Source organism: Mesoplodon mirus, assembly GCF_964341445.2.
Source record: "Mesoplodon mirus genome assembly, chromosome: 7".
Classification (NCBI taxonomy): Eukaryota; Metazoa; Chordata; class Mammalia; order Artiodactyla; family Ziphiidae; genus Mesoplodon; species Mesoplodon mirus.
The window spans coordinates 85124417-85138956 of record NC_138983.1 but is presented as its reverse complement, the minus strand read 5'-3'; the positions used below and the strand labels follow the sequence as shown (position 1 = coordinate 85138956).

General features: G+C 54.2%; 1 protein-coding gene and 1 long non-coding RNA gene across 3 annotated transcripts; both read right to left on the bottom strand.

The window, feature by feature from the left end:
• Window positions 1-285: 285 nt before the first annotated feature.
• Window positions 286-4326, bottom strand: LOC309808227. The gene is made up of 4 exons (XR_014294712.1): window positions 4094-4326; window positions 2238-2404; window positions 942-1087; window positions 286-506 (listed from the first exon to the last, which is right to left on the bottom strand). It is a non-coding gene; the product is annotated as an uncharacterized lncRNA (long non-coding RNA).
• A 2986-nt stretch (window positions 4327-7312) lies between these two features.
• On the bottom strand, window positions 7313-14193 carry LOC309808224 (BCL-6 corepressor-like). Of its 2 annotated transcripts, XM_082628288.1 has the most exons (4): window positions 14043-14193; window positions 9289-9534; window positions 7870-8051; window positions 7313-7539 (listed from the first exon to the last, which is right to left on the bottom strand). In XM_082628288.1, exons 1-3 carry the CDS (start codon window positions 14146-14148, stop codon window positions 7891-7893), a joined length of 513 nt encoding a protein of 170 aa, XP_082484414.1. In that variant the 5' UTR covers window positions 14149-14193; the 3' UTR covers window positions 7313-7539; window positions 7870-7890. The 2 variants fall into 2 exon arrangements, with proteins under 2 accessions (XP_082484414.1, XP_082484413.1); XM_082628287.1 differs by lacking the exons at window positions 7313-7539; window positions 7870-8051 and having other exon boundaries at window positions 9016-9534.
• Between the last annotated feature and the right edge of the window lie 347 nt (window positions 14194-14540).

Here is a 14540-nt window from a genome sequence, read left to right as displayed (position 1 = left end):
GAATTCACTCACCCCCCAACCCATCCACCCTCATCTGCTGAAGGGGATTTCTAACTCCTGCCACCCCACAGAGCAGCTGGGCTGGCTCTCGACCACACGCTGGCCACGCTCACCCCTGAGCGACGGACACCTGGACGTTATAACACGGCAAAAGGGGGTCTTAGGAAAATTCAAACTCCAATAGGTCACCATAGGCCTCGTTGCTGTCATTCTGGTCCTCCGGTCCTGGGAGATTTGCTAAAACATCGTAACGACTTTCATCATCTGGTTCTAACTGGGGGGGCAAACAAGAGAGAGGTCAGTAAGCTGGAGCAAGATTCCAGCTGTTCTCCAAAAAGGACCCTGGAAAAATTCTTTCCCAAGCAAGCCCTGCTCACAGCACCACCCCCACCCCCACAAGCCCAACTGAAACGAACAAGGCTGCTCAGCACACACACAGCTGCCAGAGAACTCCGAAGAGCAACCGGGGTTACCGTCGTCAGGAGCCTGCAGGTTATTTAAACAGTCTGGAGAGAGAGGGGGAGAGAGAGAGAGAGAGAGAAACAAGATAACGCCTGCTGGTAAGAGGCAAATGCTGCTGGAGTTCGGGAACATCTCACGCTGGGGCTGGTGTCACCTCCTGATAAGTCCCACTGCACACGCCTCCAGGTATCTGACTGAAACCTCCCCACGCGTCCACCCGCCTTCCTGAGGGACTGCCCGCCTCACCGCCCCAGCCTGCCAAACAAAAGCTAGCCTGGCTACCTTAGAGTTTTCCAGCCCCCCACCTTGCAAAACTCAAAGTATGTATCTCTTCTTTGACAGACTAACGTTGGGCCGCTTTTCCCAGTAAAGGGTCACTTAGAGTAAACGGGGGGTGGGGGTAGGGGGAACCCAGGTGAAAGGCTGTGAAGTCACCGTCTAGATGCTTGAACAAGACCGTGTCTTGACCTGTGCCGTACCTGTTAAGAACTTCTCCAGAAGTTCGCTGTGGTTCACTTTCTTGATGTTTCTACCTGAGTACGTAGCCAGGGTAGGATCAGCACCGTAGGAGAGGAGCAAGCGGACAATTTCGAGATGATCATTCTTGACAGCATCGTGGAGAGGCCTAGGAGAGGTGCGGAGGATTACACCTGTGCACATGACGCTTGTTTCTAAGGACACGGGGCAAAATCGAGCGTGGGCGGCCAAGCCTCGTAGGCGCGCTATTTCACCGAGGAGGTGAGTGTACGGTCGCTGCGACAAATTACTCTGTTATTTCAACACATAACCCTTTACGGGACAGGTGAAGGGACCATCTCAGGCCTAATTCTTCAATGCAAATCTCTCTTAATGCATGGCCCAAGGAGGAACTCAGGCCACGATGAAAACGTTTCCAATGAACTTAAATAGTGACAGACTGTAAGAAGGTAACGTACGGCGGGGTGGGGGGAAGAACCCCAGCATCATGGAAGCAGATACGAGAAGCCATTGTTACACCATTACAAACAAAACCCAAAAAGTGCAGTTTGTAAAAGAAACTAGGGGCAAAGTGGAACCTCTCCTGAAACCAACTTGGAGATGAGTGATCAACCCTCTCGCCCAGAAGCAGTCGACAGGCAGGGCGAGTTCTCAGGCGGATACAGAGTCCTCCTGCCCGTGTCCGCTGGGGTCAGGAACACTGTCCGCAGTCCCATCCAGAAAGGATGCTATCTGGAAACCATGAACCACCAAATACCTTATGGTTTTGCTAATGTTATGACTGTCAGGAAAGCCCCAGTGCCCTGCCTCGTGGTGGCATCCCAGGTACAACCAGGAAGATGCTTGGGCTGACTCAGACCTGGGCCTCTGGCCAATAAACCGAGGTCAAGGACAGAGTGGGGGCCAGGCCCGGGGATGTGGGTGGACACGGCAGGTCCTATCAAGCCAGTTGCCACTGGACCTGTCGGTACTCCTGCAACTTTCAACTCACATATATGTTCAAGATTGTGATTCAACAGACGCTGGTGAAGAGTCCAGGGTCTTAAAAGAGAACACCCCTGATTATTCATGCAGGCTCAACATTTTCAGGGACTTCTGTCCATAAGAGCGTCACAGACTTTTAAAGTTCTATGTAAATTTGCCAGAAAGATCTGTCTGATTCCATTCTAGAGGACTCCGCCATCAGTGTGCTTACATGGCACTCACTCTCCATCTTTCCTTCTGGGGTTCCCCGCACACCCTGAGAACCACTGCCTATGCCCCAGCAGGGCCAGGCCAAGAGCAACACCGCCACTGACCCGGTTCCATCCTGGGCACTGCAGTTGACATCGGCGCCATATTCAAGGAGGTGTCGTACGATGTTGAGCCAACCTCTTGCACAAGCCTCGTGCAGGGCACAGTAACCCGCGTTGTCACGGTGGTTCACATCACAAATCTTGTTCTCCAGGCAGTACAAGACCACTTCCTACGGGGAGAGGAGAGGAGAGGAGAGGAGATACCATCAGACCACCATACAGTGAACCTTGTAAGCGTGACCTCCCCATAGCTTGGCGGTGCCCACTTTCAAAGGCATACATCCTTGGGGCCAAAAGCCCACCATGGCGCGGGCAGGCGGCAGGCATCCTGCTGGGGGGCGAGAGTGCATGAGAAGGGCTTGGAGATGCAGACAGTGTTGTCTAAGGCTCTGCTGCACCAGTGGCCTGGCCATGGGCAAGTTACCCTTGAACTTCTCCAAGCTTCCACAGGGCTGCTGAGAGGACGCATTCGGATAGCGATGAAAGCCCTCAGCCCAGGGGCCGACGTGACTAGTACAGAGGTGTCACGGCTGCTAACATCTTAGATGACACATTGCCAAGCACAGACCATTCTCACTTGATGGGTCTGTTCAGTCGGTGGCAGTGGACGATAACACAAGTTTAGATAAAAGTATGGCTGACCAACACTTAAAGAGAGGTTAAATCAGCCGGAGAACATTCCCCAGCTTAGAGAAGCAGGGACACCCAGGTCAGCTACATCCTCGCGCCCTCTGTTAAGACCCCAAATCAGAACCTGGGCCTCAGATGCTCTTGTCTGTATGTTAAGTAGAGTTAAAGAGAAGCTCTCTCCCTCCATCCTCGAGGAATGACACAAAATGCCTCCAATAACCCCACCCTCTATTTTGCCTAACTCCACCCTCTCGGGGCAGAATCAGTCTAATATTTTCATATTTACTCAAGTTAATGACAGGAACCTGATACACCACAGGCTGCAACCTCCACATTTCAAGAATCAAATAAGACGTTCACCGCCCCCCCGCCGGAGATGTTCTGTGTCAACACTGTGCATTAGAATCACTGTTATTAACCTTATTTCTTTGGCTTGTTAAAATATTAATATGAACCACTCCCAGTAAGTAGAGCAGGAATTTATTCAATGTTTTATTACCTTAAGAAAGTTTTCAGACACATCGAAAGCATTTGCCACCGGAAAACACGTTACACTGTTTATACTGAGTAAGTCGTGCCCAGCAGAGAGCTGTCATGTTCTGAGAGCTGGGAGTAGGCAGAACGTGCATGTGGCCCAGCACATGGTCTGCTGGGTAAGCGGGGATGCGATGGGGTCAGAACAGTCCTCCTTGTGACATCTCTCAGGTAACTCATCTGTTAAACCCAAAACGGGGGTCATTCTAGCCGCCCATAAGTGTGAGATGGGTTCTGTAAAACCTTTTATGCCCTTTGGGGGGCATGCCAATCAAAGGTGACCACTCACTTGGGAGCGAACTAGAATGTTCCATTTGCTTACCACGTGAACCCAATGGGGCATGCTGGTAAACCTGGCCATTGGTGCCCTGTTACTTCAGGTCACTGCAGCAGCTCCCTTCCAAAACAAGAGGGGGAAGAGAAAAGGCACGCCCACGAATGCGTTTCTCTGTTTACATCCCAACCTGCCAGAAAGCCCACAATCCTCTGGGCTCCCAGGCCACCTGCCCCGAGCCCTGGTATCCAGGATACCGCATGAAGCTGCTGCGCTTTTAGCAGGCCCTCACTAGCCAGACTTGAGTGGACGGCTGCAAGCTAATGAGTTGTGTGCCCCAGCCAGGGAGAGGCCCTGTCACGTGGCTCTGGGATCAGCTCTGAACGCCACCAACTGCTGTGCACACATCAATTTACTCAACCCAGGGTTTATTTGCTGTGACAATCACGGCCTTCGCCTGGAAACCTTCATCACTACTAGGGCAGATTCAAGGGTACCTAGAAATGAAAGGCCGTCCAAGCTGGTGGGTAAGTCAACTCTCTTCTCCTGGAAGATGGCAGCAAAGGCAGCAGTAGCCCCACGGCCAGGTCAGACTTTTTGCCACGGGCTGTCCTAACTCAACCACGTTGATCCCACTATTTACACAGTGCTTCTCATTTCCCCAGACGAGGACATCTTCTGTCACCCACAGGAACCCAGGAGCTACCAGGAAAGGAAGGTAGTACTATCCTCATTCAACACTTGGAAACTGAGGCCCAGAGATATTAAACCCCAAGTTCAATTAACATGAAGTACTAGACCTATAACTCAGGTCTTTGGTACCTGGTCAGCTGGGAAGATTCAAAAGGCCCAAGAGGGCCCCAGTTAGAGGGGTGCAATCCAGCTGTGACGAGCATCCCACAGGCCTTCTCTGTTGGGGGTCAAGTGGGCTAACTACACTCTCCTAATTAGGAGGGTGATGGCCTCTAAATGGATGGCAACCGTCGCCACCAACACTTTCTCTAACTGAAAGGTGAAGAGGCGGGGCGAGTCTGTCGACGCAACACATTCCTTGGTTTATTTTCTCCGCTAGAAATAAATGGGAGTGTCTGAAGGGCAGCCCAGCCATTCCCGAGCAAAGTCAAACTGCTTTTGTCGGACAGCTCTCTGTTCAGTGGCTATAAGGCGAATGCCATTACACGCAAAATGTAACCATAAAGGCCATAAGCCCGACGTTGTTAATTAATTAAATGCCTCATTAACTTTTTAAAAAACATGACTTATTCAATTCATAGAAAATTTAACCATCACCGCTAAAGGCACAAGCATGTGGTTGCACACTGGCGTTTCAGCCTAAGAAATAGAAGCCTTTTTCCCAGGAGGGAAAGGTTTGAGGTCTTTGGCCACGCAAGTGATCTATTTAATGCAGATCTGAAGCCAGAGTGTGTTTCTAAACTTCCAGAACCACATTATCATGACATAAAGCTCAGACAGCCTTTATACTGCACATGGTATCTTTGGTTAAGCAGAAGAAAATAACAAACAATGCTGAAGACAAAGCTTCAGGAAAACCCTCCCAAACCACACCCTTATGTGGTTAAGCAAACTGTCCTTCAATTTTAAAAGGTTTAAGCTGCCACATCTCCCAACTGGGCCATCATCCCAACATTTAAAATTCTGCCCAGAGAAATCCCAGAAAGTTGGATTCAAAGTTGAAAGCGTTCATCTACTTGTCACAATGTTCAGCATCAACACTAGTGATGTGTGGAATCTACATATTGAAATTTACATTTGAAGAAAAAAACGAATCCGACCGTAAACATTCCCAAGGCTTCCTGTGCAATCAAAGGCCAGGTAGCCTAAAAAAGTATGGATCAAGTGCCCCTTGGTCCAGGCCTCAGAGCCACCAAACCAAAATGGAAACTGTCTTAGAGGACCAACGAGGGTCTTTTGACGTCTCTGGTCCCAAAGAGAGGCTGCTGGAAATGATGCCAAGTTCACAAGTGGGGCTCGGAGCCCCGCCCTCCACGGCGGGTGCAGCAGCACCCCGCCACCCCCATCTCCAGCATTTGCTGGAAGCGGGAGTCGACTTTCTCAACCCTAACCCAAAAGTTGGGGTTAGGGGTCTCCCCCTCACCTCCAGCGTTTGCCGGAAGCAAGGAGACTATTTTCTCAACGACGGGGGGTCTAGCTCAACACTATGTGCAACATCTGCTCTGTCCTCCTAGGCGCCCGCTCTCAGCTCTTGGGAAACCAACTGGGTGCTCCTTGGACTTCACCTGCAAGTAACTGCGCTAACTACCACAAAGTGCTCTCTAGCTAATGGAGAGGTCTCCAAGAGACGTGTAGATATAAACAACAGCACATTCAACCCACAACAACAACAAAACACCCCCAAACTAAGCATAGCCCTAGTGCTTCCAACTTCCCACCCACAGTCAGGCCTTAGGGCCAAGGCAGGCACACTTCCAAGGGCTCACGGCACTATGGACCGGGGTGGGGGGACACGACGGGAGACGGGGGACAGGGGCACAGAGCTGGCTGAGGGTGTGGGCGCCAGGGCTCCGGGCCAGCCTGGGTCCTGCCACCCCAGTGCTCAGCCACACCTCCACGCTCAGCCTGCTCAACCGCGTTTTACTGTCACCATTCAACTCCCAGAGGGCTGATGCCAGCACAGAAAAATGCCTTTGCCCTGTGGGCTATCACATCACAATTGCTACTGACGAGTATGGTGGGGGAACTGCACAGGGCATGGAGAGGCATCTGTCTCACAGAGGTTTTGAACTGTAAAAAGGGCAATTCCAGTGTGAGCCAGTCTTGCTGAGGAGCGTGGTGGGCTGTGGAGCACTGCTGGATTGCTACCTGTACGGGGATCAGCTAACCCCTCTGAGGCTCAGTTTCCTCATCCGAGAGTGGGCTAGTACTCGTTACTCCCAAGTGAAGATGTTAACAGGGTGAAAGGAGTTACTACAGATCACACGGGCTTAGGCAGATACCAGCTCTCTTTCTATGTTGCTCTAGCAATAGAGGCTGTCACTGTCATCAGCCGTGCTGGGTTGGGATACAGCAGTGTGGACAGGGAGTTTTGTGCAAGGCTCAACCCCTGCTCCCCGCCCATCAGCCCTCGGCTCCCGTGCCCTCTCAGAAAGAGACTGCTCAGGTCTGCCCCACTCCCACCCCTACTCTGCACAGACACGTCCCACCCGCTACCCCACAGGGGCATCACTCTGCCCCAAACAGCACAACTTAGTAGAGCTAATAACTACTCTCCTTCTTGCTATTCAGAATCCAAAAGGGCTCATTAAAATTCCCCTGGTCGCCAAGCCCTGGGTTAGGTCAGATTTTGTATCAGAGATAAGTGAGCCGGACTGGCCTAAGCAGCCTACCTGCCTGAACGGGAATGGAACATCAGAGAGGCCTGCCTTTCTTTTCACACCACGACTGAACAAGCCACCAAAGAGCCCGCAGTGTGAGCAGGGCCAACGCAAACACCCTGCTGGAACACCCAGCCCAGTCTGCCACGTGGAGGGGGCTGGGCTCTGAGACCCGCCCCCCATCCCCAGCCAGTGTGTCCCCCACCCAAGGAGCAGCAGCCGGCGGATCCTAATCCGGGGCACCCACAAGGATGCTCACCTCGTAGCCAAGCCGGAAGGCCTGCTGTAGGAGGGTCTCGCCTGCGTTCTTATTGACAATAAGTCTCCGCGCTTCCGGTGGCATCGGGCGGGACTGGGTGGTCTCTGGAGGGGAGCTTGACCATGTCAGCTGCGAGGCCTGGGAAGCTGGTAACAATTGCTGCAAACGGTCCAAGGGCTTCTGGTCCTGCTTGGCCAGCGAAAGATCATAGTCGGAACTGGGCTCAGGCCGCTTTCAAAATCTCCGGACGGTCACCTGTCACGAAACCAGGCAGCGCACACATTTCAGGCTGTCCTTCCACCACCCGCCTGGTTCGCCTCCTCCCTGAGTTACAAACCTGAGTGGAGGAAAGCACTTTTCCTCCTCTCTGTCTGGGGGAGGCGGGGCGCGAGGAAGGGGTTGCATTTTTACTCGCTGGAGACTTCACCACCACCCAGCAGACAGGTCCCCTAGGAAGGGGCAGGGACGTTTTGGGGGGAGGGGTTCAGGAAAAGGAAAGCTTTGTCCCCAGAAGCAGAGAAGTAGGCAGGCGGGATGTGCCTGCATAGGGCCAGGGGGCAGGGGAGAGCCAGGGGCAAGAGGTACCTTGCCATCCGCATTGTCCACCTAGGAGTCCCCTGGCAGCGGCAAGCCCCGCCTGGGCTCCTGAGGGATCAAATGCTTGGTTTTGCACGGTCGCTTCCCGGATGGTTTCTCGCTGTTGTCGGTGTATTTCTGCGGAAGGGGCGAAGGCTGCCAATCCATTTCTCCGTCCGTGCACAGCACATCTGTCAGGGGGAGAAGCAGCGGGCGTTACACAGTTGTAGCCGGTGAGGAAAGAAAAGCCCATTGTTAGCACTGATCGTTGGAGCAGCTTCAGTTTTTAAAGATATACCAATTATGTTTTCAAAGCACTAATATTTTAATCATCCCACATTCAACCGGCAAATAGGCTAACCCACGAAACGCCAAATGGCAAGTCGCTTCAAAGGGCCGCAAGACAGGGCAGAAGTCAGCCCTTCGTGCGCTCCCGTCCCCACCCATGGGGGGCCTGGGTGCTCGGGACAGGGCGACTGGGGACAGCCTGAGGCTGGAATGAGGGCACTGACAAGCGCCCGGGGTCACCCAAGACTTCCCTTCCTGCCCAGCCGCGGGCTGGGTGATGAGGAGCAGCCCAGGAAGTCGAGCTCCCGCCTCACTGTCCATTCCATAAGGAAGTGTGCAGGCTGAAAGGACCTCATGAAGAAAACTCCCCGCTCGCCACACGCTACTCTTGTCAACTTGGATGGCGCTCAGGTCCCCTCCAGGGCCGTTTCCCACAGAGGGCGGGTGATCCACCCTCCAGGAGCGCCCCCCGTCCCGTGCGTATCTTGTTCATTGTCACTGCATTTAAGGGACTCCTCCAACCAGCTGCTGTTGCTTTTGGCCTCTGCCCTTTTCCTGCCAGGTTTCTCTTTGGAGATGCTATTGCCCTGGGGGGTGACCGCAGGCTGAACCGCCTGGGTCACTTCCTTCCTGCCCTGCCGGCCAGGTTTGCTCTCTGCTCCCCCCGTTCTCTAAGGTGCAGCAAGCGGCGCTGCTTTCTGGGATGGAGCCCTGTTAATTCAATGCACACCTCAGGTTGGTCAGCTCACTATAATGTGGCTCTTCTAAGTGGTTAGAGGAACTGTCTATCACTTCACTCTCAGGCCAGTCAGCTAATGGAGAAATAACTACAAATTAATGAAGAAGCCCCCCAGGGCGGGGGGGGGGAACAAACTGTCTTACACATCACTAACAGGGGTGGGGGAGGGGACGGGTGTGGTCACTGTGTTGGCTGGAACTTGTCACCAAGTCTCGGGAGGGGGCCTATTTGCCTTTGGCCACCTTTGGGCTCCAGCCCCGGCACCTGGCTTTGGGGGGGTGGGGGGTGGGGAGGTGTGAGTGGCTCCCCCCAGGGCTCCAGGGTGGGACTGGAACTTTCCACTGCTCCGCTCCAGGACTTCCGTAGGGTGCCCTGCGGGCCCGAAGCCAAACCGAGCTCACCTCTGGAGACCCGTCTCCGCTTGGCTTTCAGCAGAGAGTCCTCCGGGAGCACAGTGGTCTCAGTGTGGTTCCTATTGCCAGACACCTTGCGCTTTCTGTTCAGCCGGAGGGTGGGGCTGCGTGACGCGTCCGGGGCCGCCTGGTCGGCGGGGGACTCTCTGGGGGGCTCCGTGTCCATGTCCTCAGGAAGATCACTGTCTTCTGGGGCTTCAAAGCGGTCAGCTTTGCTTCCATCATAACACTCCCCTAGGGGAGGGGAGACAACCCGGAAAGGAGGGAACAAAGGTCACCAGGAGCAGGCAGGACCCCCATGCCCAAGGCAATCTGCTACCAACAGACCGCCCCCCTTTGGAGACCAGGGGCCTCACGCGCCGGAAGCACAAAACCCTCAGAAAGACGTCCCGAAGGAAGGACAGCTGAACACAACCAGCAAAGAAAGCAGAAAATGAGGCGCGTAGCCCACTCACAATCCATCCTTCAAGGGTCAAGGTGAGGCATCTACACCATCCGTCTATAGGCATGTGAGATCACTCCCTAACTGCTTAACTCTCCAAGGTGGCTTACTTTTAAAGGGGGGGGTGAGTGACCTCACAGTAAGATCCAACCAATCAGGGCAGAGCTACAAATGACTATGGAAACAGCTGCTAGTAAACAAAAAAGGCTGATGTCATCAAGAGACCAAATAGCCCCCAACTGCCATCTACACAGACATAGCACCAATGTTCACTTGGGTCAGCAGGGGCGAGGGTGAAGCAAAAGGGTAGGGAAAGAATGGTGGGAGGCTGGGAAGCTGGGGAGACCAAGGCAAGAGGAGCCTGGCAAAGGGAAAGGAAAGGCTTCCTGGTGCACACACAAGGGTCAACGGCAATTTCAAAGAACTCAACCAGATTGCTACAAGTCCGTCTGTCCTCTTTCCACACCCGTGGGGGGAAAAGCATTTCACTGCCATCGAGGGGCTGCTCCTATTTCCTGTCTAGGAAGAAGGCCCTCAGTGACACCAGTCACCCACCTGGCACGTCTCCACGCCTTCCTTCCCAGGCAACAAGCATCTAAGGACATTTCAAAGACAAGACTCCAACCCCCTTCATGGGGGTGGGGTGGGGGGGGGTGCGGCGGGCAGGGCTGAACTGCTCACACCTCAGCTCCGCCTGTGTTGCTCCTGGCCCCTCTGCTCAATCTAGCATCCACTTGGGGCTTTTCCTCCAATCAGCCCAGCCTAACATCACTCCTCACTTTTGCTCTAGCCAAAGAAACCGTTCAACTGCTTTGCTAGTCACATTGTTTCTAACACACAAATAATTCCATAATGATCACTGTGCTGTTAAAGAGTTCCCCGAAGATGACCCTGTGTCCATCACCGGCCGGGGGTGGGGGTGGGTGTATGAGTTTGGTATTTCGTTAACACCTGAGCTAAGCTCCCACAGCCCGTTTTTCTAGATGAAATCATGGACACACCCCTCACATGCTGCTCGCATTTCTCCTCCTCTCCCTAGACCACTTCAAGTATCACTCCCACTTCTGCCCAGCCGGCTGGTCCCCTGATCAGCCTCTCTTGGGGGCATTCCCAGCATTTAATGGCAGCCAGTTGTGGGGATGAACCTCACCCTGGCCTGGGCTAGCCTGACCTGTGTTCTCAATGGTGGAACACACTTAGCTTTTCTCCAAGGGTATCCCAAGGTGGGGCAGATCCCCATCTACTCTTGCCGGAATGGTGGGATCACCCCAACCGCGAGGGTCTCCTGCCCCAAACTCCTGGCCTGTGCTTACGGGTGATGCAGCCCAGGCTACCGCAGGCCCGGTGAAGACGGCGTGCTGCAACTCTCACTCCGGCTGCTCTGTGACCCTCTTAAACACTCGGGCAGGAATGGCGCCACTTTACAACTCGGCCCCCCTCACTTGTAAAGTGGGAATGTTACTGCTAGCCTCCCTCCAGGGGTGGGCTTCATAATCACGGGCCGGGCTCAGCACAGAGAAAGGCTGGAAAAATCCCTTTAACCAAAAGATGCCAAGACTTTCAGACCAGCCTGAATCTCAGGCCTGAAATGTAGGAAATTTTAAGAGGTGAGCCCTGCTGGTTACACCATTGGACTTCTCGGGTCCAATCTGGTCCAATCAGCCTTCCCTAAAAGCTCCGTGGGAGGGGATCCATGAAGGAATGGAAGGGCTGCCTTAAGAACCCCCATGTCCAATTTGAAAGTTTCTTTTTCCAAACTAGGTCCATCCACCCTTCCCCCAACCCCGGAGCCTTTTAGGGCAAAGATCTCAATTCCCCTCAGCTAAGGCCCCCCAAGACCTTACGCTAGTGTGACCTTACCCAGGCCACTAATAACCCTGAAGGACACCCACCCCGACTGCCCAAGATGCCCATGGCCACCAGCTATGGGGTAGAGGCTCCGTGTCACTTGGAGCTTCTCAAAGACTGTTCTAACCACGACCCACAGGAGGATGACCCTTGAGGGCAAAGGAGATGGGGAGATAAATAGATACACGGGGATCCTAACCATCAGGCTTTGCCATCATTGCTACTTTTGGCCCTTCTAAAAGTGGGAAGCCATGTGCCCTTCGTCACCCAGTCTAAGCAAGATGTGAACGTGGTCCCTGCAGCATGGTCCTATGACTCACAGCACCTATATCCCAAATTCATTATGGTTGTACCATAGCATCACCTCACAGAAGCATCACCACAGCAACATTTACAAGTCACTGTGGCAGCAAAGCACCCTCACCACTGTTGAGCCATGCCCAGTGAGGCCTAAACGAGGTGAGAGGGTTCTGAGTCGCTGGAAGGCTCCCCAGGATTAAAATCCCCTTCTCTGTAGCTTAACTATAGCACCTCCAGTCAGGGCTAACCTTGTTCAAAGTTACACCCGCTACACAAGGGGTGCAGGGGGCCTCTGTTCCAAAGTAGTTTACAAACGTGCAGGTGCTCAGCTGGAAGAGAAGTTCCCTGAGCAAAGAAGTTTCATGAAGCCCCTCGACTGAGGCTTCCTCCAGCTCCTGGGCAGGCACTGCCACTGAGCAGGTCCTAGGTCTGTCCCAGCCAAGTGGTTGGCAAGGGAGATGGTTACTCCAAGTTTGAGAAGGAAGGGACCAATGCCTCCTTGCCCCGCCCCATCTTCAAATGCCACTGAGGGTTCCTAGTGATGAACTTCCAAGTCTGAGGAACCTCCAAACTCATTTGGTGAACTTCCAAAATAAAAATTTCACTCAGCCACCCATGTGATCATAAAGAATAAATGAGTATCTCAGCCACTGTGTTTTCAAGTTAATTTCTTTTTTAAACAAGCCCCTAGCAACAAGATGCACCCGCACCAGGACAACCAGGGCCACGCAAACAGCACCCACCACCTTGGAAGCTCCTGGTCCCTCCATGGGTAGGGGCTGCCTCAGAAGGGGGAAGGCATCTTGAAGGCATCCTGGACCCTCTCTGTGACCCCTGCCCGCCCCAAATCCCCGCCCCAGCTCCCATGTGCTCACAGCTCGGCTCTCGGCCACACCGACACCCATGAGAAGGACCTGAGCCCGTATCAGCTCAAGACATGATGGCCCAAGAACAAGAAGGCCCGTTCATATCCAGCCGAATGGAATGAACACCTGCTGTGCCTTGGATGTGGAGGCCGTGGTAAGAACAGTGGCCCCTTCAGGTGACCTTTCCTGACCAGCTAGTTACAAACCCCACGTCTCTACAAGACAGAGGGTGGGTGGGGAACCCACCTCCATTGCCCCAATCTTTCAAACGGAGCCCCTCACCTTCCCCAACCCTTCTCCTGCCCTCCCATGGTGGCGATTCATGGCTCACTGGGCCATGTCCCGGGTGCTCCAGGAAGAGACCCGTCGGTCGGTCTGAGATTGGAGGCAGGCGGTGGGGGGAGGGGGCTTTCGGAATCATCTGGGGCTCAGGCCCTGCTCCCCATCAGCCACACCGAGTTCTCGTCTCCAAGCTCAGCAGGAAAGACTGGGAAGGACGCACACAAACGTCTCTGGGAAGAAGGGCGGGTGAGGCCACTGAGACGTGAAGGGCAGCGGCCACCCTGGGTTTGGCCACGTTGCTGGAGAAAAGGGCGAGAAGACTCGAGGCCGGTTAACTGCCCGCTCCCTTCCTCCAGCCTCCCTCACCGTCCACCCAGAACAGGCAGGTCCCCTCCTCAGAAAAGTGCATCCCCGTGAACTTGGCCTTGCCCACTTTTACCACGTCTCTCTGAGAAACTTCCCCAAGAGCTGAGTTATGAGGCCACTCAGGAGAGTAAGGGCTGCGTGTCAGCTGTGAGCACAGGCAAGGAGGGAGGCCTTCTTGCTGCTTCACTCCAGAGTGGCCTGGACCCTCCGTTTTTCATTCCAATCCCGAGGGGGAGGAGCTCGGAATCGTCTACTCCAGGCACATCAAGAGCCCCATCCCTCGGGTAAGGCCGCCACTGACTAGCCCCAGAAATCCCCTTCTACGGGAGCCACGTAGGACAAACCGGTCCCGGTGTGGCTTACCCAGAACCCTGGCCACAGGCCTTTGTCTGACCCCAAAGATGAGCTGGGGCAGGGCAGTGCTCCAAGCAGCACAGAGAAGCACACGCTGTTGCTGACCACAATTTTCCCGAACTGCATCAGGCACCCACGACCTAAGCATGCGGGCGAACGCCGACCCTACGACTGGGTCCAAGGGCCTGGGCCTCCCAAACGTGCCCACCACCCCCGACTGTCCCGTCTCAGGAGGATTTCACGCCCACCCTGTCCTCGACGTTCACCTAGGTGCCCTCACTCACCATCACCGGTGAGGTTTCTGGGGTCCGGAGCAGGCTGCAGGCCACAGGCCACAAGCACGCACACTGAAGAAAGCGGGAGAAAGACCTCCACTTGCTGCCAACACATCTCATTAGCCCAGGAAGTCTCGAGGGCAAAGCCCGAAGTCAACCCCAGTGGCGGAGCAGCTGATGGGACCGCAGAGTGTGACTCGAGGCAAACACTAGCTTTCTCTCCAATTTGGCCTCCAAAACATAATACACCCCGTCTGGTAGGAAGAACGCCCTCGTTGATCCCACGCCCTTGGAGCGTGCTGTCAACTCCTAATGACTGCAAACAAGCCTGCCACAGAAAATAATTATGCTCATCTTTCTGGTGCCTTCATCAGCCCTCATCTCATTTGAACGAAACCTCTGCCTTTGGAGGGAGAATCCGAGTACTCTCCACTCCCTCCCATAGGAGACTGTCACTCTGGAGGGTCTGGCTCTGGCTGCAAGTGTCATTCCACTGCTACCAAAAAC